At 36.3% G+C, this 23,618-nt stretch overlaps 2 protein-coding genes across 3 annotated transcripts; both read right to left on the reverse strand.

The window, feature by feature from the left end:
- Positions 1-1,067: 1,067 nt before the first annotated feature.
- Positions 1,068-14,825, reverse strand: LOC135657032 (transmembrane E3 ubiquitin-protein ligase FLY2-like). The gene is made up of 14 exons (XM_065175917.1): positions 14,267-14,825; positions 13,448-13,520; positions 13,107-13,234; positions 11,999-12,114; positions 10,519-10,579; positions 9,086-9,149; positions 8,931-9,005; positions 7,582-7,742; positions 7,436-7,495; positions 7,217-7,310; positions 4,503-4,670; positions 2,082-2,410; positions 1,608-1,730; positions 1,068-1,524 (listed from the first exon to the last, which is right to left on the reverse strand). The coding sequence occupies exons 1-14, from the start codon at positions 14,423-14,425 to the stop codon at positions 1,423-1,425; spliced, it is 1,713 nt and encodes a 570-aa protein (XP_065031989.1). The 5' UTR covers positions 14,426-14,825; the 3' UTR covers positions 1,068-1,422.
- A 1,607-nt stretch (positions 14,826-16,432) lies between these two features.
- Positions 16,433-23,150, reverse strand: LOC135657031 (switch 2-like). 2 transcript variants are annotated; one of them, XM_065175915.1, is made up of 7 exons: positions 23,020-23,150; positions 21,393-22,311; positions 21,067-21,314; positions 18,648-18,774; positions 18,300-18,575; positions 17,955-18,204; positions 16,433-16,959 (listed from the first exon to the last, which is right to left on the reverse strand). In XM_065175915.1, coding segments are annotated over exons 1-7 (2,139 nt in total). In that variant the 5' UTR covers positions 23,022-23,150; the 3' UTR covers positions 16,433-16,642. The 2 variants fall into 2 exon arrangements, with proteins under 2 accessions (XP_065031987.1, XP_065031988.1); XM_065175916.1 differs by having other exon boundaries at positions 16,863-16,997.
- Positions 23,151-23,618: the final 468 nt, after the last annotated feature.

Genomic DNA, 23,618 nt, shown 5'->3' on the forward strand with positions numbered 1-23,618 from the left:
ATGAACATCACAATATATGCAACATGCAACATAAAGTAAGAAAATAATAATAATAATAATAATAATAATAATAATAATAATAATAATAATAAGTAAAAAAGACTGCATAGCGTGTCACATATGCCATCACTCATGTGATTGGCTTACAAGATACCTATGACTAGCAATTGTATCAACGTTTATCGCGAGATTAATGTGCTAATGTATGGAAAGGGTGGCTACTGTCCCCCTTGAGTGAAGGTATTATGGATCGGGGGCAAAACCTTATCGCTTAAATATTCATTGAAAGGGTCAATGGGTAATTCTTCATGTCATATCGGGCTCTCCTTCTAGTGTCAAAATGATAAGAAAAAAAGTCATTGACATCCTTATCAACCCGACTTGGTCTAGACCCGCCTACGTAAGGTTGTCTAAGATGCCTTTGAGATAGAAATGTTGAGTTCCTGAGGTATCACCTACCTGAAGACCGAGGTCGGGTGAGGTTTTCCACTCTGATCTTTTCGACACCCAAGTTAGTAACTCGATCTATATGACTACGGACATAAGTGGTCAAAAAAGATGATCCGAAGTTATCATTATGTTAAGGATGCGTTTTTATATTTGACATAAAATATTTCATAAAATATTCTACGCAAAAACAACCTCCCGTTGATCTTTTATGGATAGACATACATACAAAAACAACCTTTAACCATGAGTTTTTATGTTGAGTTTTTTTTTTAATCTTATACACCACGTGGAGACAGATGACGAAGACTGATGTTCTCCCTATCAATACATTTAAGGCGTTTAGCCCACTCAAACGCATGAGAGCATTATTGAGACGATGAGCATTCATTATTAAACCGTGAAACCATGTGTCCCACCCAAACATTTCACGAAGTGGCCATGTGAATTACCAATGTATCAGGTTCGATGTCAGCACGGAAATAATAAACTCATTAGTTGTCGCTCACGAGAGATTATATATCATTTGAATCTCGAGATAAAAAATTTTGATCGGATCCGCGACCAAACACACAATAGCACCATTGATTAATTCCTTTTATCCAGAAAAAAAAAAATGCTGCCATTTCAAACACTATGTACTAACTTTAACATCATGCTACAAGAAAATAATCGTTACCATTAAACCCCGCCTTGACACTTTTTTTACATGCTGTGCTTCTTCTATATTGACTTCCCTTTCATAATCACAGGCGACTCTGCCGGCAGCCTAAGATGATACAACATTATAATATACAATGCATGAAAAATACAAGTCTCTCATGTGTTGCTATCAATTTCTATCTTCATTTTCTTTCCTTTGAAAGCTATCCTACGATTGTTCCTGATGCCATAAGGACAAGTAATTAAGAAATGCCAAAGCCCATCATGCTTACATATCGAGCCAAGTGCTATTATCCTTCACGTAGTTAGTCGCTATGCTGGTGGCAGGGAACGCCGGCAAGTTGGGCATTCCATTTTAATATCCATCCATCTCTGTAAGCATCCAGTATGGAAGAAATGATCACATGGTGTCACCTGTGCGATTAAAGCCAAACGATTAGGTTTCTAACCAGCAATTCAGTTCACAAGGGAAATGAAATGCAGAAGCTCCTCGATACCATGTAGTCATTGGAACGTTGTTGTGTGAGGAGGTCAATACCAGTCATGCAAATAACACAATCAGCAATCTGATTAGTATCGTTCTCGAGCTTCCGGTAGTAGCAATATTTCTCTGGTAGGATCTGAAAAATCAATGACCAACAGTCAGATCACTAATAGTTAAACCAAACACGGACTACAGATGATGAGCTCTGGTGGCAAGACTCTAGACAAGTTAGTTTTCTCACTGCTACACAAAACTTAAACATGGTGATCATTATATCCAATAATTAACTGACCAACTATATAACTCAACTATCTAATGGTGCTAAAGAAGAATTACACGACAATATTGGTATCAAACTCAAAACATTAACTTCATGACTGATATGAAGGGGTGACTAGGGGCATGAATTAGCAGTCATCCAAATAGAAGAACAACAAAGTTCTACATCTTTTCTCTTCAAAAGAGGAGGTTTCAGATAAAGACCTACCTGACGAGGAATAAACCACCGAGATCCAAGAAAATACTGAAGCAGAAGAATCAATGCTTGCAATCCCATAAATAATCCCAAAAATATGCACCAACTTCTATCAACCTGCATGCGCAAAAAGTTGCTCGGGCAACCGAATACATATAACGGAATTGCAGCCCGAGTGAGAGTCATGCCTATTATATAATGAGGGTGCAGGGGTTTCCTTGTATCCCGAATGACATTAGTGATTATTTGGGGTATCCAAAAAGAATACATAGCAAAAAGAATGGGGCGTAGTAAATTGTGCAGCTCATACATCAATAGAATGCCTCCCAAAAGAATGCCATCTGCAAAGTAGCACAACTTGGTAAAGCATTGATAATATAAAGTAGCACAACTTGTTTAAGAATGATAGTAACCAACAAAAACATTAAAATTTAAGTTAATTATGAAATATCCGATAATTCAAAGATCTCATTGTTCTATAAATCTAGTTCATTCTGCTCATGAGATGACAAATCACAGCTAAATTTATTGATGTTCATTAGCAATAAGAAACAAAACCAAGCAATCAATTACTCCACAAGAAAAGGGCATCCAATCTGGCAAGAGCACATTGTCATGAGAGACGTTCGTAGCATTACAATGCATCACATTCATATTAATATGAAACACATATCACATTCAGATCATTATGACAGACATCATGTTTTTGCAACACATCAGGTATACTGCATGGTATGAACCAGCCCAAAGTAGCATAGCAGTAGTGACACATGAACCAACTAACCCTCAAATTTAATTTGTTTTTACCAGCTTGTCCATGAAGTTTCTGTGAGCTTCTTCTTCAGTTTTTCCCTTCTTTTTCTCCTGGCATCCCTTGTATCTTTAAAGTAGATACTTCCCCTTGTCACTACTCTATCCCCCTTCCAACCCTCCATATCCTATTGGCTAATGGCCTACCTCCCCTCATTAACACCTTCCCCTTCTCTTATGATGCTGACTGGCTGTCTGGCAGCCTCCATTCTCTGGAAAAGCATATTTGCAATGAACTTGATCCATTCAGGCAATTTATGCCTCTTGTTGCGCATTGGCTGCTCACAGCAGTCCATAGCAGAGACCTCCCAGAAGTGATCAGCAGCGAGTGTTGCACTATTATGTCACAGTGAATGGATGAAATAATTGTCCTTTTTTTATTTTGTTATTATTTTCTAGCCAGTGTTTGTGAATTTTCATTGTACTTGTGCCAGCCATGCCATCAAGACATCAGAGCATGCCATGTGTCAGCATATGATTGTACTGGTTAGTAGCAGTTTCCCAGGAACCAAAATAGTACCAGAATTTGAAACTGAAATCATAACAAAAAAAATCATTTTTTGCCTATTTCTATCCTAAATATATTTTCACCTTGAGTCCATGGAGGATTGATAAATAATCAGCAATGTCTAGCTTACCCACCACTGAGAATTTGGGACTTCCTCTTGAGGAGATTTTCATAGAAAAGAATAACTAAGATTCATCAAACTATGAAAGAACTTGCTTTAAATTCTTCTTCTCTAAAAATCAAATGAACAAAAGGTGGTTTTAGAAAAGGAATTTCCCAATACTTATTGTGACCAAAAGCAACAATAGGTTTCAGCATGGTAAGAAAGGCTGGAGAACATCTCTAGTCTGCAACATGTGAAGCTTGTCGTTTACTATTGTCATAGAGCTAACCCAATCAGTTTCAAGGATGTCAGCCTCAGTGATCATGTGCCTTTACTCCCTTGAATACAGATTATCTTATGACTGATCTCAAGATCTCATGATTCGCAAAGTTGCATTTAATTATTATCTGCCTAATATCTATCAGGTTGAGCCAGTCATATAACATAAAACTGAAAACAATGTGCTGCTCCATGGTGCCACAGTGCCGTCCTTAATGGGATAAGTATCTTTAATAGTCTAGGTTCCTGGTATAGCATTTGGATAACCTAGAAGTTAAGTGAAGTTGGACATAAAATGGAAGTTGAATCACTATTGTTCCTTAACCTAGAAGTCAAGTGAAGTTGGACATAAAATGGAAGTCGAATCACTATTGTTCCTTTAAACATGAGCAGAAATAATATGAGTGCACATACTACAACATATTTCAGAAAGTGGTCGTCAGATCATATCAACTGTTACATTGGGAAGTCCACATTAGATACTATGACAAAGGACTAATTCCAACTATTTGTGCAAATTCTGAATTTTCCATGCGAACTTTTTGTATTATTCACATTAACAAATGTAGATGCCACTTTGTATAAAATCTGCATATATCTTCTACAAGGACCTTAATGTGAGACTGGTCATTCAAGTATCCATTGAACATTAATGAAAGAAACTGAAACATTTCCTATTTATGTAAACCATGAAAAATGTTTGGACAGTTAATAATTCAATTTAAGAACTTACAAAAGCGGCTATATAGAACTGACAGTTCACGCCTCATAGTCTCCCAACCTTCTCCATTATTCATAGGTCTACTTGCCTTCCATATGGCAAGAAGATATCTCATCTCAAAAATGGAGAAAACAACAAATTTGAAGAATGCTGCTGTTGCAAAAGCATTGAATAGGGACTCTGCAACCAGAAACAAGCAAAATTATATCCACCGAATGTTTAATTCAGTAACAGAAATAGCTTGAAATTGGCCATATTGAACGATTACTATCAGTGGATATGCACATGTTAAAGTTCAAGACAATAGAAGAGTACAAGAAAGAATTAAATTCTTCTTCTTGTTCTCTGCCATTTATCCTTCTCATTCCCTGGTAGCTTCCCTAAGAAAGATTAGTGATGGATGCTGTGTAACCTCCAATGGGTCTAGTGAGAGAACAGACTTCTGTTTCTCAGTTTCCTCTCCCTCTTCTTTTCCTTGTCCTCATCTCCTCTTCTTCCCCTTGCAGACACCTTCCAAATGTAGATCATAATCGGTGAGCTTTCTCGTGTCACTATTGGTGTTGAGGTTTCCATAGGGATGGGGTTGGACCGTTGGAGGAGGAAATCTACAAGTTACCTCCGTGAGAACATGGAGTTAAAAAAGGAAACATGTCCTCAGTAAAAAAATTCTCAGATTGGTTGAGTCAGCTAGTCAGGGCAGGCAGATCTTTCTCAATCCCGGCTAATATTTCACCTAGCCAACCCACCCCCAAATAATTTCACATACATATATATATATATATATATATATATATATATATATATATATATATATATATATATATATATATATATATATATTCGTATCAGTCACTTCTTAGCTAACATGGCACCTCGGTCATAAAAGTTATACATTTTTATCAGCTACTTCTTAGCTATTCATGGGAGAATCCAACCTTAAGATTGTAGCTTTATGAAGAAAAGGTCCAAAAATATCAAGTGGCTTGATAAATTCATCAATTATCAGATAGGGTAATACTAAAACCCAAGGTTCACCATACCGTAACATACCGCATAGTATGGGCAGTATGTACCGATCCAATAGGAGATTGGTGCGGGCGGTACATATCGATTTGTTGGTGTGCTCCACCGTACCATGTCTTGGTACATTAATATGGTTCAATATATATCGTATCGATGGTCGATCGGCACACCGATATGGATCAATAAGGCAAACCGTGCTAAAAACCAACATGAACTCTTTTTGGTAATGTCTCATTAACTTCTAGTTTTTAAATGATAATTTCTAACATATGATCATCACTAAATAACAATAACTTGAAAACAAAGTGATTGTTTTCTTGAATGTTTCCATGAAAAGTTAATCTAAGGAGGCTACAATATTATCCTGGCAGTGTTTACGTGAAGAGGATGAATATTGGGTTAGACAAAATGTAGTAGAACTAGAAACTATCACAGACAAAACAATTTGATGCAGAGTAAACATTTTGAAAGTTGGTCAGGAAAACAAATAAAGATTTATGGTCATGCGGATACCTTTGATAATGCCTAACATCAAATAATAGGCAACTATTTTTGTATACAAAGTAAATGATTACTTGGGTGTTACAAGTCACAAGGGGAATTCAACTTCAAAATGTTTCTTTAAACTTAACAACAGCACAGGTTCAAGTATCGCAGTTTATTGACCACACCAGTCTTATCAAACCGTTAACAATACATAATATAATGTATTAAGTACCAACACCAACTTATATATTTTTTCAGTGATATATGTGGCAGAATATAATGTTAGTGATTTAAAAAGCGCTAGGCGCCAAAAGGCGCCAAGGTCCAAAAACGCTCGAGGCGCTAGGCGCGCGCCCGAGCGAAGCGAGGCGCTAAAATATAAAAATATATAATATAATTAATAAATATAATTATTTAAAATTTTTAATAAAAATATACTATTAAATTAAGAAAATCTAAGATACAAAATCACAATGTCACATTAACAAAAAGTTTCAAAATTCAAAACAATAAAATTTTACATCAAAATAAAAATTAACAACATTAAAATCAAAATAATATATTATTAATCTATTAACAGTATTGAAAATTAATCATTTCAAAATTCAAATAAACTTAATATTAAGAGCATATTGTATACTGAGCCTGATGGAGAAACGAGGAAGCAGCGGCGAGCGACGAGATCGCGATCGGGATCGGGATCGAGAGCGACAGCGGCAGCGGCAGCAGGTTAGTGTTGGGTTAGGGTTAGGGTTAGGGTTGGGGTTATATCGGTTTAGTTGGTTTGATTGAACCAACTAACAACCGAACCAGGACTGAACCAGACCTAAAATTCTGGTTCGGTCGCCTTGGTTTACCCAGGCGCTCGCCCGAAGCGCCCAGCGCCTGGGCTCGGGCGAGCGCCCAGGCGGCGCCTGTTTGAAGCGCGCCACCTGGGACATTAGCGAGGCGCTCGGGCCTCACCTCGCCTTGCCTCGCCCGAGCGCCTAGGCGAGCGCCCGAGCGCCTTTTGCAATCACTGTATAATGTACCAGCATATCAAATTGGTCTGAGTGGAGGCTGATATGGAATTACAACCTGAGGTTTATTTCCTAGCACAACATAGTATGTACAAAATTTCCCTCTAGTATACAGCAAAAGAATTTTTCAAATTGCACATTTTACTAGCTCTAAACTTATTAAAATACTCACACAACATCAACAGATTTAGAACTTACCAACTAAGATTCCTGCTGTCAAATGTAAAAGACAGAGATATGCATCCATGATAGCTTGTTGTCCAATCATTATGACAGAAACCTTGGCAGCACCCTGTAAATAGAATGAAACCCACAGTGGCATACAAGTTTAAAAAATATTTGATCATAGAAACAAATGGACATATGGTGTGCACTTGCTGGAAATGTTTTTTATTGGATGCTAAAGTAGAGACTCACAGACTGGGTATTGCTATGCTCCATTTGTCTAATTAGCAGCAGAACTTGAAGGAAAGAGACCTAGAGCATTAGCATGTCAAGGCTTCCAAAAAGGAAAGCGAAATAAATATTTAATAAATGCATGATTGCTTGATCATGAAGGATACAAAGGTGACCATCAGTGTATAATTAACGGCTTTATTGTAGTAAACCTCAGTGTTCAATGAGGTAGCATTCAACAAAATGGGGGAAAAGCACTCCCCATCATCATCGACCTTTGGACTCTCCAATAAGCCCTCCAGATGATAACGTTCATGATCTCCATGTACTAAAAAGAGACATAATTAGCAAAGGGAATCTTCTAGACTACTTAGCATATATATTTAAAGTAATGGACTCATATCAACGAATACAGTAAAAATATAACATATTCAGCTAAGCATATGATCATGTTAATAAGCATGAAAATGACTGAAAACCCAATTGTTTAAAATTTATATATTGATTAAGAAAACCCAGCATGCCAACATATTGTTACCATCAAAGGCAGCAAATGAACATTAAAACTCATCAGTACTCAACATGAAAATATTCCAACAACTGACATATATATAAAACTTGTTGATAATTAAAATAATTGCTTATAAATCCTCAGAGTTCAGAGTACTAAACTATGATGTTTAAACCACATAAAATCAACATAAATTGCAAATGCAAAATATACAGGATGGACCAAGATAGAACTACCATATGCTACCTTTGATGCATTTGTGCATATCTGACAAGTGAATTAAAATAATTCCTTATAAATCCTTGGATACTCAACTATGATGTTTAGAAAACATAAAATCAACATAAATTGCAAATGCAAAACAAACAGGATGGATCAAGACAGAACAATCATGTGCTACCTTTGATGCTTTTGTCAATATGTGACAAGCACATTATGCAGCAATTGATATAGTGCTATGCTCGTGAAGAATGTGCATTTCTAATCTTTTGGTCGAATCAAACTTATCATTCAAGCATATATTCCGCAGAATCATATTATCTGAAATCACATATTATTTTCATTTAGATTTTCATGATTCTCAGTAATTATTTCTTTACCGATAATCATATTCTTATAGTTCGATGAAAGCAAAGATTAATAAATGGAGAATCTGGTCTTTGACTTACTGAATAAGCCTTGTCTTTTCTACTCCTAGTGTTACATCAAATAATTCTATGCATATGATCAAACTTGATAGCATTCTGCAATAAAATTATGGTGGTAACAAGATTTTGCATACAGAGATATGATTCAAGCAGTGTTTATATGATTTTATGCTCTATTAAAGACTAAGGATGATACTCTTTCCAAAACTAATAAAAAGAATAATGCTAAGTGATCTTCCAAGACTGTCAATAACACCAGCATAACATTATTTTCATCACTAATTAAACATACAAGAAACCACCACAAAACAATAAAATATGAATAAATGGAAACAGGTGAAATCTAAGAAATCAGTACCATGTTGGCCAGATGTGCAGGAAACTTGAGCAGCTATTTCTATATTACAATGTTTCTCCACATCATAATTTAAAGCTGATAAAGCAAGTGATACAGTTAAAATGTTAGGTAACGTAAAAGAGAAACAATTTAAAAGGTAAAGGATAAAGATTTACATTTTCTCCTCCAGATTTTATCTTGGTGAGATTCTTGAAGTACTTGAGAAGAAAACACACCAAGCTGTCAGGAAAAACACAGAAAATAACTATTCTATGGCCTTTTACTCGAAAAGAAAGCAAATGCAGTAAAAATCCTAATAGACCATAGCTACCTTGAACTAAGGTTTTAAATCTCAATTTGATACTCGACTAGTATGGCACCAGTGTACCAGGTGGTATACTGATCCGTACAATCCAGTATCACCCAAAATAATAATAAAACATAATGATATCGAACCACATAGTCCAATACCAGTTATTTGTCAGAACAGTATTTGAAACCATGTTTTGGACAATACTGAGAAATAAGTTAGATCATAAAAATGTTGACAAAGCCATCACATTTCTGAAATTTTAGAAGAGGAGTCATATTCCATATACCATTGCAATGATAATGTGTCCTTATCAGCACAAAACAATCCAATTCAATGTCACATTCTATGCAAACAAAAGAAAAGAGAGTTTATTGCACATATTTGACCTCAGACATAAACTATGGTGATTAAGATTTAATTTCAAGAAAATTGCAATGTCATGCCTAGGCTGTAAAGTAAAATACTGTTCCATGTTGCACAATCACATAATTATGAACGTTAATGTAAGATAAATAATAAGTAAACAAGACAAAGATAGTGTTCCAGCATACAAGGCTACAACTTATTGCCATAGCTAAAATTCAGTAGCTTAATTTCCCCATGCTAAATAAGCTCAGTGGGCCATGTCATGGCCTCAGGAAGCTAATGCACTTTCAAACACAGTAAGTGATCATAGTTGACATGGGCTTCCAACTTTATCCATTAGATCTATAATAACCCTCCAGCAACTCCATCAGTATAATCAACTTTGAACTGAGTAAATATGCAACAGAAATAAAATCACTAACTGTTGGACAAAATTATTAAATGAAAATCACTGGAAAGTTCTCTAACACCGAACTACACCATGCCATCATTCAGCCTGCAGAATGTAACAAGTATCAAAGTAAAACAACTCATGCCGGGGGCACTGTAGCATAACGTGATAACCTAATCTCATATGAAAAAGGTTTTCACTTAGGTGAGTGGCTTATGCTCTCTTCCATTAAATTTAGATTATCTTCTACGAGTTTAAAATCATTCTCTTTAGAAAGTTCTCACAAATTTAGCATGCTAAAATGATAACCATATCATTTAGTTTTGATAATGGATGTAGCAAAGAATTAACTGCTTCTAGCCAATTTTATATCATTTAGCTATATAGCTCTGGTTTTCTGGAAAGAAATAAATAACAGCTGCAATTTGCCAGAAAATAGAACACCAAAAAACAAATGTTCAAATATCTTCCATCAGTGTATTTCAATGAGAATATGGTGAAAAAGAAAGGTTGAACTTTAATGAACTAAGAACTCATACCAAGTGATATGGATTGGACAAAAAGTAATCTTCTTCTTGAAGTGCCTTGCCATCTCCTCCACTATATATAACAAACTTATATTACAATAGTTTCAAAATACTACTAGTCATAATCTAGTACTTAATCCAGGATTCAGAAATACAATTGAGGTGCACATATGGAAAGTAAGTAAAATTAAAAAATAATAATAATTCCAAAGTTGCACAAAGGCAGACATTGAGAAACTAGATTCAGCATGAACATAACATCTAAAACCAAAGTAACCAGCATGAAGCCAAATCTATGTGTATCACGTGTTTATGCTCCCTTCTTTCTTTCCCTACACTGAAAAAGCCATCATAGGACTAATATAGCTCAAGAGTTCAAAAGGAAAGGGAAGGTGAATTTCTAGAGTCAAAGTATAGTACAATGAAAAAGAAAACTTCACAGAGAAAAGAAAGATTTGGTCCCCTAGAAGTAGTGAAGTCAGCCTTGGAATGCACTGACACCAAGTCATTGTAAACTTCTCTTCATGCACACCCTAGAGAAAGTAATGATATCCCGACTGACCATAAGTTTTTCATTGCATTTAGTGAAAAACACATTGGAACCAAGGTTCACAATTCCGTGAACTATTCTGATCAGGGCTTGGACCAATATGGTACCGGTCCATACCGAGTACAAATGTTGGCAGGCCAATACATATCGAGTTTCGAAAAAAAGCTAAAAAAGACTAAAGAACAGAAAAACACAAACTGCTTGGTACAGAGCGTGCAGTGTCCTATACTGAGCTTGTACTGTCCTATGATGGATGGTACCATCCTAGGCCATCACAAGGAAAACTATAACCAAAATTCTTTTTTTTTAGTAGTAACCTAGAACCACATGCAACTAAATCACCTTTTATTAAAATCAGTGAAGCTGTATACAAACCTAAAGCAATGGCATGATGAACCAAGATGTCTCTCGGACCTGTAGCCTCCTATCTAAGTGTATATATCAAGTGAATATGATTATCAACTAACCCATCGACACTTAAAAACTAATGCTAGTAAATATATTGCGTCATAACAAATTTATGAAATCATCAGAATAAACAAGCAACTAAAACAACAGACAATATGCCAAGGATACAAGTGGCCCCAATGGGACAATGCAATACAAGATACATGAAATTTTCAAAAACAACTATCACAATATGAATTTTCAAAAATAAAAAATAAAAAAATTAGAAGAATCCTTTAATGTCTTCATATTTTAAAAAAAATAATCACGAGCAGCAAATAGTGATTGTGTGTCGTACACTTCAACATCTAGAGGAATTTGTAGCTGCCAGAATCTTCAGTAATCATAATTATCTAAACACACAAGAAAATGACCATGATTTTGAAACCTATGGTGAAAGATGAATAATACAACAAATAAAAACCAACACTTGTACTGAATTACAAACATCTCATGGTAACAAAGGTAAAAAAAAAAGAAAATGATAGATCTTACCTACTGGCTACCATTCGAAGCTGCCTGAAGGGCCAAATATATACTCCTTCTAATCTCAGTTTGGAAAATACATGATCATGCATGCTGTCAAACACGTCATGAAAAGTGACTGCTCCCTGCCATGACAAAATAAGATTTGAGGTGTTGATCCAAGATTATGAAGCGTACAATAGATCCTTTAATCCTTGATTGGGTTGACAGTGCAACAGGATTGTGAAACTAATAAGACTGGTTTCCATGTCGAAAGCTGTTCAAATTCTTGTGATAAAGATAAACATGGGTGTCCAAGTTCTTGCAAAGATAGTTCCCATATTAAAGGAACAGGCTTACACCTCTTTCAAGCACAAAAATAAAATCAAAGTTGAGGAATCTCAATAAGTGATCATTGTGAAGGATAAAATGGTAACACCAAAAGATATCTTGCTTGAAGAGCTAATGCACGTGATGGTTGCAGACAAATTTGCAAATCGAGAAACAATTTAAAGCCAAGGTTAAGATGAAAGCCAAAGCATGTGCAACCTGCCATCCAAAAGCCATCTCAACTATTTAAGGATTCTACCAAATCAATAAAAAAAAAAATTCAGGTTCCATGCCTGCCAAAATCACAACAATCAACAACAAGCATGTTTCTTTTTTCAGGTTTTAATTTTGTCCTACAAGAATGCCAGTGATGCATCATTGCAAGCTGAGCATGGTTTCATGCTGATTGGCACTATCTGTTTGCCAAGATAACAAACTATTTGAATGCCACCAGCAAGACATGAAATCAGATCCCAAAAAATATGATGTTTTTTGAAGCAAAAAAAGCTCCGAGTGTCAAACAGTAAAAACATGGTGGAAATACTGGATATATATATATATATATATAGAGTCAAATATTACTATAAAGAAGCAAAAGTTCAGAAAGATTATTTCACTATATATCATAAAATATCAGATACTTAGTAACTAAATTCTTATATATGTTCAAAATAAAGGAAGAAAATATGAATGAAAACCTCTTACACAATCAGAAGGGATATAACATACTATGATGATAAATAATAAGCAATATCATACTAAAATGATGATAATACTAATGAGCAAACAGAGTTAACATCATTTTTACCTGAACATAGTGTACACCACTTATCTTTGTCGAAGTACTCACCAACTCCAAAACTGATTCACCATTAGAATTCCCAAAATCAAAAAGCCTAGAGGATCCATTTGTGGTCTCTACAAAGTTCCATCTTCCTGTGTATCACTATAAGATAATCAAGATTCATAAAGAGATTTGGAAAGTAAAGTTAATATGACTAGCTACCTCATTTTGTTGGGTATAGCACATTCTTTCAACATTTCACTTGCAAATCATCAAATTTACCGAAGTTCGTAACCAAAAAAATCAATTATGTGCATTTTTTTATGTTCAGATTAAGTCCTAGAAAACAAGAAGAGGATACAAACCTTTATATGTTCCTGTTATGTTCCATGCAGAATAAGGACTCAAGTCACTTTCGTAGCTTCTAAGAAAAAGTCGCTGTATGAATGAAAGTAAATTGGACATAAACAAACCAAATAGCAAATGCACATGAGTTTCTATCATAAAATAGAATACAAAAATTAATATTCTAATTTCCTTCAGATATTACATCAATAAGAAAATTTCATAAAACTACACAAAGCGAAAGAGCACATCGTTCATATCATGACATAGGGTCGTGCTACAGTTAAAGAAGAATAGCATTTTCAAAAGCATCAATCAGCATATCATACAAAAGATGAAGGCATGTTCTTAATTAAGTGACCTATAATGCATGCAGTAGTGAAGACGAAACCTCTCAACATTTTCTAAATGGGTATCATAAGAAATTCAAAAAGCAGGAAATTGCATTAACAACTCCACAGAGAAAACATCAAATGTTTGCCTTTAAAATTACATTAACCATTAGATGCAAGGTGTCACCATTCCATGATCCACTCAGTACAAGAATTAGCATCACTAGCATCATAAAATGGCTAAGGCTTCTTCCAGTGAACCCCACCCTATAATAACAGAAATAGTATCTACTTTTTGCAACGTTCGTTGAGGTAGGTTCTCCGAGTTACTACGAGTCCCAAATTCTCAGCCTAAAACCTAATGATTCAAAATGTAACCAATCGTCCTGTGATCCAGAAAAGGATAATTTAAGGCTCTTTATACTCGAGAATCCCAAGGAAACCATCATTGCAATCAGGAACTCGAAAATCATCAAATTGGGAAGCAAGAAAGGGCAAGAAGCAGACCTCATCACCCCAAGAACCCCGATCAGCTGCAGAGTCCCTCTCCCTTAGGGGCCTTAGAGCCACCAAAGGTGGAACCAGACCAAAAAGCACCACCACCACAGCCGCCGCCGCCGTAGCCGTACTCCGAAGAAACCACTTGTCTCTCCGACTCCCACCCATTGCCTCAGAACGCAACCCTGAAGGCAAGACGGAACGACCCAAAGCCCAAAGCTTGCAAGTTACGCCCGAACCTCGCGATTAAAATCGGCAAGAAAGGGGCGGATTGCTTCGGACGGAGTCAACCATCACCAACCGCGAGGAGTAGGAGGGGGGAGAAAGGAGAAAGGGAGGCCGCAACGAACTGATGCGGAAACCCCACCAACGACTCCGCCCATCGACGAGGCACCGTCGAGCCAGATACCGCCAGCGATCCTAGTTTAATTCGAGAAAGCGACGGAAAAAGAGATTAAAGAAGCGGAAGGAGGAGGAGAAGAAGCGCGGAGAAAATTCTCGCTTCGCGTCAGCAGGGATTCGCCGTCGGAGAGGACCCCCCGTCGTTTTGGGAATGGGGGGATTCGGATCAAATGCGGAGAAGTACGGTAACGACGAAAACAACGAAAAGGGTTCATATCGGCCGTTGACGCTAGGATATGATCCATCTCGGGGACACGCGGTCTGATGTTATCGGGTGCTGAAAGTTGCAATGCGATGGACCAAACACACGAATCCAACAGGACGTGGGTAAGATGGGAACAACAGTGTTTGTGGTTGTGAGTTAGGAGGGGATGTTAGGAGCAGCCGGTAAAGTTGCGGCATATTACCGAAGAGCCCTCAGCCCTAAAGTAAGATTTCCATGTACCAAACAAAATCCCCAACTTGGAATCATCAAAAACGTTTTGTGAGTAGTGTTTTCAGGGGTGGGTGGTGTTTGTGGCTGACAAAGCAAACCACATCCAGCCGATCTAATCCTCCCTAGGAATCTGTTTTGGGTGATTCCCATCCGTCTAATTAGTGGCGGCATCTTTGACGGAAGAACATTAGAAATTTATTTTGGAGGGCCAAACCCCAACAACGACTCGGCCTTTCTTAATGACGGAGTTGGTGGTGGAGAGAGGAGATTTTGATTCCGGAGTGGTTGGTGCATCATGCGTGCTTTTGGGAGAATAGTTGGCTGGCTGGCTGGCTGCTGCTCCGTCGAGGCACTAAATGATGATGATGAACTCCATTGCAACATCAATGACTAGGAAAAGCTATGTATGTGTTTTTTGTCTCCGTGTTGGTTTAATCGAAGAATAGTTGATGTTGAGTATGTATCTTAATGCGTACGAATGAGATGTGTAAGGCTACAGAGAAGAAAGGAAATCGATAATAAGAGGAGGAAGGAAAAGAAAAAACAAAGACGAAAGCAAAGCGACAGTAGAAAAAGAAAAAAAAAAAAAAAAAGGAAGCGTGAGAGAGAGAGAGAGAGAGAGAGAGAGAGAGATATGAGAGCGTCTGACAGCCACGATAGAGAGAGGAGGAATAAAGATCGACAACTGTGGGATTGGAGTCTTATCGCACAGGAAACAATGGCTCAGGTTGGGTCACTGAAAGCTAACAACATCAAAACAAAAGAACAGCAAGCACATCGATTGAGTGGTAGTAGGTACATTCTTCATGTTCGTAGCACATCCCAACTTATCCGAGGAAAGGAGACGTCACCCTCTCAAACGCCACAATACTGTATGAGTTACACATCTCTAAATAATATTCTTCAAGAAACTAATTTATGCTTTGGCCTTTCTCTAATTTAGTTTAGACAGTCACATTCTACCTGTTCTATTTGGCCTAAACAATAGATGGGGATGATGTTGTTTTACTAAGACTTAAATGTAGGTTTGTCAGTTGACTGGTGGAGTTTTGAACACTTGTATTATTACTAATTAAAGTCCATAAGTGCACCGTCGACAGACTAAGAAATAAATGAAAATACGATCATGCCAAAGAACCTGAAGAAATCTAATGATGTAGAATTAGACAAACAATGCAAGAACCTAACCAGCTTATAAAAAGGAATCCTGATCCTTTTTGTCTACAATAAGGGAGGGTGGGCAAATGAATGTTGTGATCATCAATGATTAAAGAAAATCGGAATACTAGCACAAAGAAAATGATAAGAATACAATACCAAAGGGGGAATTAAGAACCTAAACCAACAAATAAAACATATTTTATTTATGTACAGGCAGGAGCAGAAGCATCTTTATTTAATTACAGCTCATAACCATACAGTATATGGTTTATCTAATATCTTCTCTTGTCCATCACGCTTTTGCTGTTTTCCTTCTAGTTCCCTAGGATTCTCAGTTTCTAGGAGGGCAATACAAAGAATAGGTACAAGACACGGATCTAAATTCTCTATTTGTCTTTGGGTAGCCACATAGGTCCTATCATCTGCTTCTTTTTCTCCTTGTAATTCTGTAGCACTTCAATCCTCTGTGAAGGTGATGCCGAGAGTAACCACTTGCTAAATTCTAGCTCTGCCATGCCCATGTTGTGGGCGATGCTTCTGAATTCATTCCTCTTCCGCTGTTCAGAAGAAAGTCTACCCATATTATAGATTCTTTCCAAGCTATTGCCTCGTGTCTTTGATAACATTCTACCTGCTTCTTTCTGTCCTAAATTTCCAGGCCCCATGTTGACAACATTCTCATTACGGTGAGCATATACGATACCTGAAAAGAGGGGAGTGAAGTTCACTCGACATTCAATCCTAACACTAGTCATACACTGAAGTTGAATTTGATAAAGAAACAGTGAATGCCAATAGGTCCCAACAAGCTTTTGCATAAGAACAGAAGTGATCGATAGTGTGGAATAGACAGTACGATAACTTGTGACTAGAATATGCAAGTTTTCAAGATTCACTTCTAACTGTACTTCAAAATATTTTCACAATAAATCAACTTCAACAACCATGAAACTATAAATCATTTAGATGACACAATGGCTTGCTTTCCTAAAGAAAGCCAGAGAAATCTACAATGCATGATGATAGTAATATGTACTCACATTTTTTCTTCCTAAATTAGTCTAGTTCATTGCAAGGGAAACCGAATAGACAAGAAAATGACTCTCATTTTTAGTCCTACAAAACACAAGACATACACTGAGTTCTCATACATAAAAGCAAATGGACATGAAGCCCTTAGGGGTCTTGGAAAAAGTTGTATATGATCAACCATTGAGCACAAATATGACAGGCTAGAGGGGTAGCTTGTGCACTGAGCAAATGCTCAAAAGTAACAAGTCTAGAGAAGTATGGGATTTAGGATTCTATGTTCCCTCTTGAACTCCTAAGGGACTCGCCACCAATGTCAACTGCCAAGTCTTAAGGTGCTCATGTCCCTCAGACAGGTAACTGACTCGAGAACCTCATGTAACCTCAAAAGACACATAATGGCAAGCCTAATATTATCTTACTATATCTGCATAGAGAACTGTTGGACTTTCATAATGTAAATAACAACAGATGTGCCTCAGAAACAAGGCCAATATATATAAAGAAGAAATTATTTACAAGGTGCATGTGCATAAAACACGGCACAATAGCATGTGCATAATTAGGTAGTGAAGAGTTCAATGGAAGAAATTGAAAATATGCTATAAGTTTTCTTTTTCTTTTCAGGCTGCATGATCAGGAATAATTGGTAATTGTATATAACCTTACCTAGCTCCTGAAGCTTCTTTTCATCTTCAAAAATTGCTGCCTCATTAGATTTACCATGAAATGATATTTCACTTGCTTCCATAGGAGTAATATAATTTTCAGTTTCTGGATTAAGTGGATTCATCTGAGTAGCTAAATACTTTCCTTTCTTCTCGTGCATTTCAATTATCTCACTTGTGAAAAGCTTGTCAGATAGGTCACGGAAAAGGTTGCAGATTCCAAATAGCTCACCCTGAAATTCCTTGCAATCCTGTAAGATGGACATATGGCGATAAACCAAATTTTGATCAAATATTAATACTGAATCTGGAAAGAAAAAAAGTGAGATCATCTCAAAATCAATACCTGGACACCTTGGAAATAACGTTTTTCCATTTTTCCAGAAACAGCAATATTCGAAAGCTGCTGTTTATAAATTTGCCGAGAATAAACAAGTTCCTCAAGAGAACCAGCAGCAAGAAGACGAAAAACTATAACATGTCGTTTCTGCCCATAACGAAATGATCTGTCCTGGGCCTGCAAGTCTTGTGCAGGATTCCAGTTTGGATCAAAAATTACAACCCGATTAGCACTGACCAGATTCAGACCCAAACCGCCAGCACGAGTGGATATCAGGAATACCTATGTGAGGAAGGAAATATAACTATAAGTTGAAAGTGCACGTTTACTTGAACTATTTTATTTAAGAATTACCTGTTTACTTGGACTTTTGTTGAAGTCATCAACAAGTGATTGACGTATGCTCATTGGAGTTGAACCATCAAGCCTGGAAAAGCAGTAGCCTTTCCTTATAAGAAACTTCTCTAGTATGTCCAGCATCCTGCTTTCAGTATAAACATCAGGTGCAGAGTATCCCAGAATCACAACAGAAAATCCAGAATGCTGATGATATGGAATGCAAGCAAAGAACAAAGTTTACAAACATAAAATATGAAAATTACAAATATAAAACTGTGAATGATTTTATTCAGTATCGATGTAGACCAGTTGTTGAATTAACTAGAGAGCCTGAGATTGTGACAAATGTATGCAGCCACTCAACTATATTGAAAGCTAAAATGCCTGAGCAGGTTAGTCTTTAAAGTGTTCTGTTTTTCCCACCTTAATCACAACCCCTTTAACTCTCCAAAAGTTAAGTATGATAACACCAGATAGTTCTGATCTTGGCAACCGTGAATTTGTTTATGGGGTGAAGAACTTGGAGTATTAGATAAATGTAACAGTGAGTCAAAAAATAGTCAACCATCCTTTAGTTCCCTTGATGGTTTTAAACAATGGATTTGGATAAGAGTTGTCTGAACCATGAGACTCCTGCCGATGAGGATTACCGAAAATTAATATATGCAATTTTACTCCTATGACAAGAGAGGCTAGCTATTTCCATAACTAGAATCCTTGTTATGTAGGTCATAAAGGACAGTATTGCCATTTAGTTTCAACTTTTTTTTCCAGTTTGCAAATTGACCAAATAATCAAATTGACATGTCACCACCATATATTACTGTACCAATTGCCAAATAAACAAAGAGGATGATTGGTGCATGTCAAACGAAAAGGCCATATCATTGGATTCAGCGTGAATTTGCATTCAAATACAAAGATAAAAAAATTATGGACTGTTGGAAATTGCAAATATATGACTATCGTAATTAGCAAAAAATTAGTTTAAACATTTTATGTCAAGCATTTTATACTAACATCCAATTAAGGATCTCTCAGCTGCCAATGCTTCTGAGCATTTGTGTTTTGCTTTTTAATGTGACTCAACAATGGAGAAAAATCAATTAAACCAATATCTACCATTCTTTTTGGAGAAGATAGCATATTTTGGTAGACATTTTAGAAATTCCTTAAACATCAAAAATCCTTCTCAAATCTTAGCAAGGGTTGTTTTCTAATGAGCTGATTTTGTAATCAATCAAGTACCACTAAATGATTCCAGGTAAGTGTGGCTACCAGATTCTTGAATTTAAAGTAATTTCTATATTTTCCTAGGTCATGATATTATGAAGCTAAAAATGAAATATGAGTGAACATGTCAATTTGGTATCTGCATACTACAAATGCTAAAAATAAAGTCTTCAATAAAAAAAAGATTTATGATGGTTATCTTCACCAAATCATGACTATAAGTTTCTTCCAGACTTATTAGATTGTGATTATTGTATTTTTTTTCCCCTTGGGTCCTGAATCAATCAGAAAGTTTACCTGTTGGATTTAGGGAAAACCAGAACTCTATTTGACATGGAGCATGCTATTCGAACTATTTTTTAAAATCCCTTTTGCATATATTTCAGTTTCAGGAAACAATTCTCTCGAAATAGAACTTAATTTTGCAAGTTTGAGAAGATCTAAATATACAATGATGTGTATATTTAAGAAATGTTGAGGAAAAGTAGTAGTAAAAAAGTCTTTGTTTTACTTGAGCTCAAAATTCTTAAAGCTGTTGATAAGTTGATACCATACATTAATTGTCACTGAACAGCACAAATGGTTTATCACACTTAAAAAAATTATCTATTATCTATTCATAACACAAGGAACCAAATGGTTCATCCACAAATCCAAACAAGGCATGTCAATACCTTTTTGGTACAGTGTTGTGTGTTGTATTGACATGGCATAGTACAGTTTGGCATGTCATGTGACAACTCATACCAACTAGCACAACTGAAATGTTGTCCAATTTTATCCTAGTGACATTTCACCATTTTTCAACTTTTAGTTAATATGACATTTCACATATATCTGCAAAAATATTCATCTAAAAAGAATTTTGGTAATCTTTTTAATCCTACAACTACAAGTGCCTAATTTTTACCACTCTCCACACAAAAATGTTATAATGATGAAAAGAACACATTTGTGATGCCAAGGAACCTCTATCGGCCTCTATCAGATACAGGAGAATTGGATTCTCACCCTACATGTCCTTAGTCTTAATCTTGCATCAATGCTCAAGAAAAAATATCAAATTTGTACCACACACACTCTTGCATTTTCTTTCATCGCTACACTATGTCTGTTCACTGAGAAAAATGGGCAAGCAGTAAGAACTTAAAACGTCAAGGATCATATTAAATGACCAAACCATTTTTTATTGGAATGTCACCTGACAGAGTAGCTGAAAAGAAGAATCTTGTCACCGCCTGTAGTCCATGACAATAATAGCTTCTCCAATGCCCGCATTTTTCCACAATGTTCAACGTCACTAAGCCCCATGAAACTTTCAGTTTGAGCATTGCCACCGATCAAGTCAACATCGGCACCAAGAACAGCAGATACTAGCTCAGCATCCTTCTTTTGCTTCTCGAGATCATCCTTTGGATTGGGCTTTATCAGCTCCAAATGATTGCTTATCTGTAAGACTCACATTTTAACATTCTAACACACATTAAGAAGAACATTTAGCATGAAAACATTGTATGCTCGAAGTACCTGCTGAAGCTTGATAAGGCAAGGAAGAACTAGGCAGAAGGGGCATGATTCACAGCCTTCAGGATTGTCCCTGTGCAAATACGTCCATATGATACCATTTGGAACTATCTTCTTGCAACACTCAACCTGAGCTAAAGGGCTGCCACAGCTACAAAGAAGATCCTTATTTATTAGACATTGGACATCAGGCTGTTCCAACATCCTCTTGTAAACTCGCTTTTGCAACTCACTCATTCCACAAAAGACAACATTATCTTCTTTCCCTAACATAAGATGTCCTATAGTCTCCTCCTTGGTCCTTCTTAACAAGTACTTCTGCAAAACTGCAACAAGATGTTGTTTCCGCTCATCGGCAATTTGGACATATCTTTCTGGAGCACTTAACCTCTGACCATGTTTCAAAGGTTCATCATAGAAATCCCGAAAATGTTCCCAAGTCCCTAAGGACCCGGGGGCAACCCAATCAAACAGATTAAAAAGCTCCAATATCCTGTTCTGCATAATAGTTCCAGTGAGACCAAATCTTTTTCTGGTTTTTATTCCTAAGCATGCTTTATATAACCGTGATTTTTCATTCTTCAAGCGATGTGCTTCATCAACAATTACAATTTCCCATGGAATTTCACATAAAATTTTATCGTGAACCCTGAAAGTGTCAAAGCTAGTAATAAGTATCTCTATACCATGAGATTCGAGTTTCTCAATAATCAAAGCACGATTTGGTCCATGATAAACAACAACCCTAAAGTCTCCCCATTCAGAAAACTCATTTTCCCAGTTGTGAATAACTGAAGTTGGACAGATGATCAGCGTGGGGCCCTTCTTAATGACATGTTCCATCTCATGAACTCCATGTTCACCATCTTTTCCAATAACAGCAGCAAGAAAAGCTATGGTCTGGATGGTTTTCCCAAGCCCCCTAGTTTAAGATGAAATAGACTGTTCAGCATAGACATGAGAAAAAGCACATATGATAGTAATTTGGAAGACTATCTAAGAACCATGATAAGTTGGGAAGGAGTAAAAGAGGAGATATATGAAATAAAACAGACTTTAAAAATATTTATATGAGATATAATCAATTCAATATAATAATAATTCAGCTAAAGTATATATAAAAGCACAAATGAAAGTGAATTTTGTTCCATTCTACATCTCTAGATTCAAGAGGCTAACTACTTGGTTGCATTTTAAGCTAAAAACGTTTTGATGACCACTTCAAAATTTCAAGAGGGCTGTGATTTAGAAAATTATGGGGAAAAATAGATAATTAGTTACTACAATTGCTAATCATTTTTCCTACATTTTACAAGTACCATCATATTGGTCATTCTTTAAAGCACATGCCAAAATTTTTGCATAATATGGAACGGTATACAACTGTTACTGATGCCTAGCATGTCTTTGATATGTTTCCTTCATAAATCTATCAAGACCAATTGTCAATAGCATGTAGCAATGTACTACCCAATACAATATAATCAACATGATAGTGGTAATGACATACAAGAAATTGCAAATTTATTAAAACAAAATAGGGTATTACAATAACTTCTCAAAGAAACTCTACCTATGCAGAAGGAAATAACAAAAACAAGATTTCTATAAACCAAAGAAGAATGATTACATGTCATCTCCAAGTACACCACCATGGTTCTTCTTGTACAAATTGTATAAAAATCTAACGCCATCTCTTTGATGTTCAAGAAGCCTTGAATTAATCGATGCAGGAACCTGCAACGATGCAACAACGTGTTAGGACTTGTAACAAATGGTCCTGCCTATATGTATATAATTTTTCTTATGAAATTGCATCTACAAGTTACAGTCAATAAAGATTAAGACTCTCAAATCGACTTGAGAAACATGTCACGGTTACAAACAAGGCATCTACTGTGGAGTTAAAGGCAGGTTTAGAGGCTCCTTATCAAGTACATGAATATGTTCCACAAAACCATGCAACATAAATGTTAAGGTAAAGAAAGGGAATATACCAACTTGTCTTGGCTGATAAGCAAAACAACATCATATAATTCAGTTAAGTGGGTAGAGTGTTCCGATTTTTTTCTTTTTGTAACAACACACAAAGATGGAGTAGTTTAGTTTTTAAATTCAAGAATCACATATTGAATTATTGAATATTCAACATTCATAAAAAATATCCAGCTAAAGAACCAACCAAGAAGGATCGCTAAGAATTTGAAAATTACCAGAAAGTTCACTAAG

The sequence above is a fragment of the Musa acuminata genome, unplaced genomic scaffold (assembly GCF_036884655.1).
Source record: "Musa acuminata AAA Group cultivar baxijiao unplaced genomic scaffold, Cavendish_Baxijiao_AAA HiC_scaffold_215, whole genome shotgun sequence".
NCBI lineage: Eukaryota > Viridiplantae > Streptophyta > Magnoliopsida > Zingiberales > Musaceae > Musa > Musa acuminata.

What these genes read in the sequence shown, in the direction of transcription:
- LOC135657032 (XM_065175917.1), bottom strand. Translation starts at nt 14,425, where the DNA reads ATGGGTGGGAGTCGGAGAGACAAGTGGTTTCTTCGGAGTACGGCTACG. An exon ending in AGTTCTATATAGCCGCTTTT is followed by an intron (nt 2,411 to 4,502) that starts GTAAGTTCTTAA and finishes GCTACTTTGCAG; the next exon opens with ATGGCATTCTTTTGGGAGGC. An exon ending in GGTGGTTTATTCCTCGTCAG is followed by an intron (nt 1,731 to 2,081) that starts GTAGGTCTTTAT and finishes TTGATTTTTCAG; the next exon opens with ATCCTACCAGAGAAATATTG.
- LOC135657031 (XM_065175915.1), bottom strand. An exon ending in ACAAAAGTCCAAGTAAACAG is followed by an intron (nt 18,576 to 18,647) that starts GTAATTCTTAAA and finishes TTCCTCACATAG; the next exon opens with GTATTCCTGATATCCACTCG. An exon ending in AAAGAAGCTTCAGGAGCTAG is followed by an intron (nt 16,960 to 17,954) that starts GTAAGGTTATAT and finishes CCCTCTTTTCAG; the next exon opens with GTATCGTATATGCTCACCGT.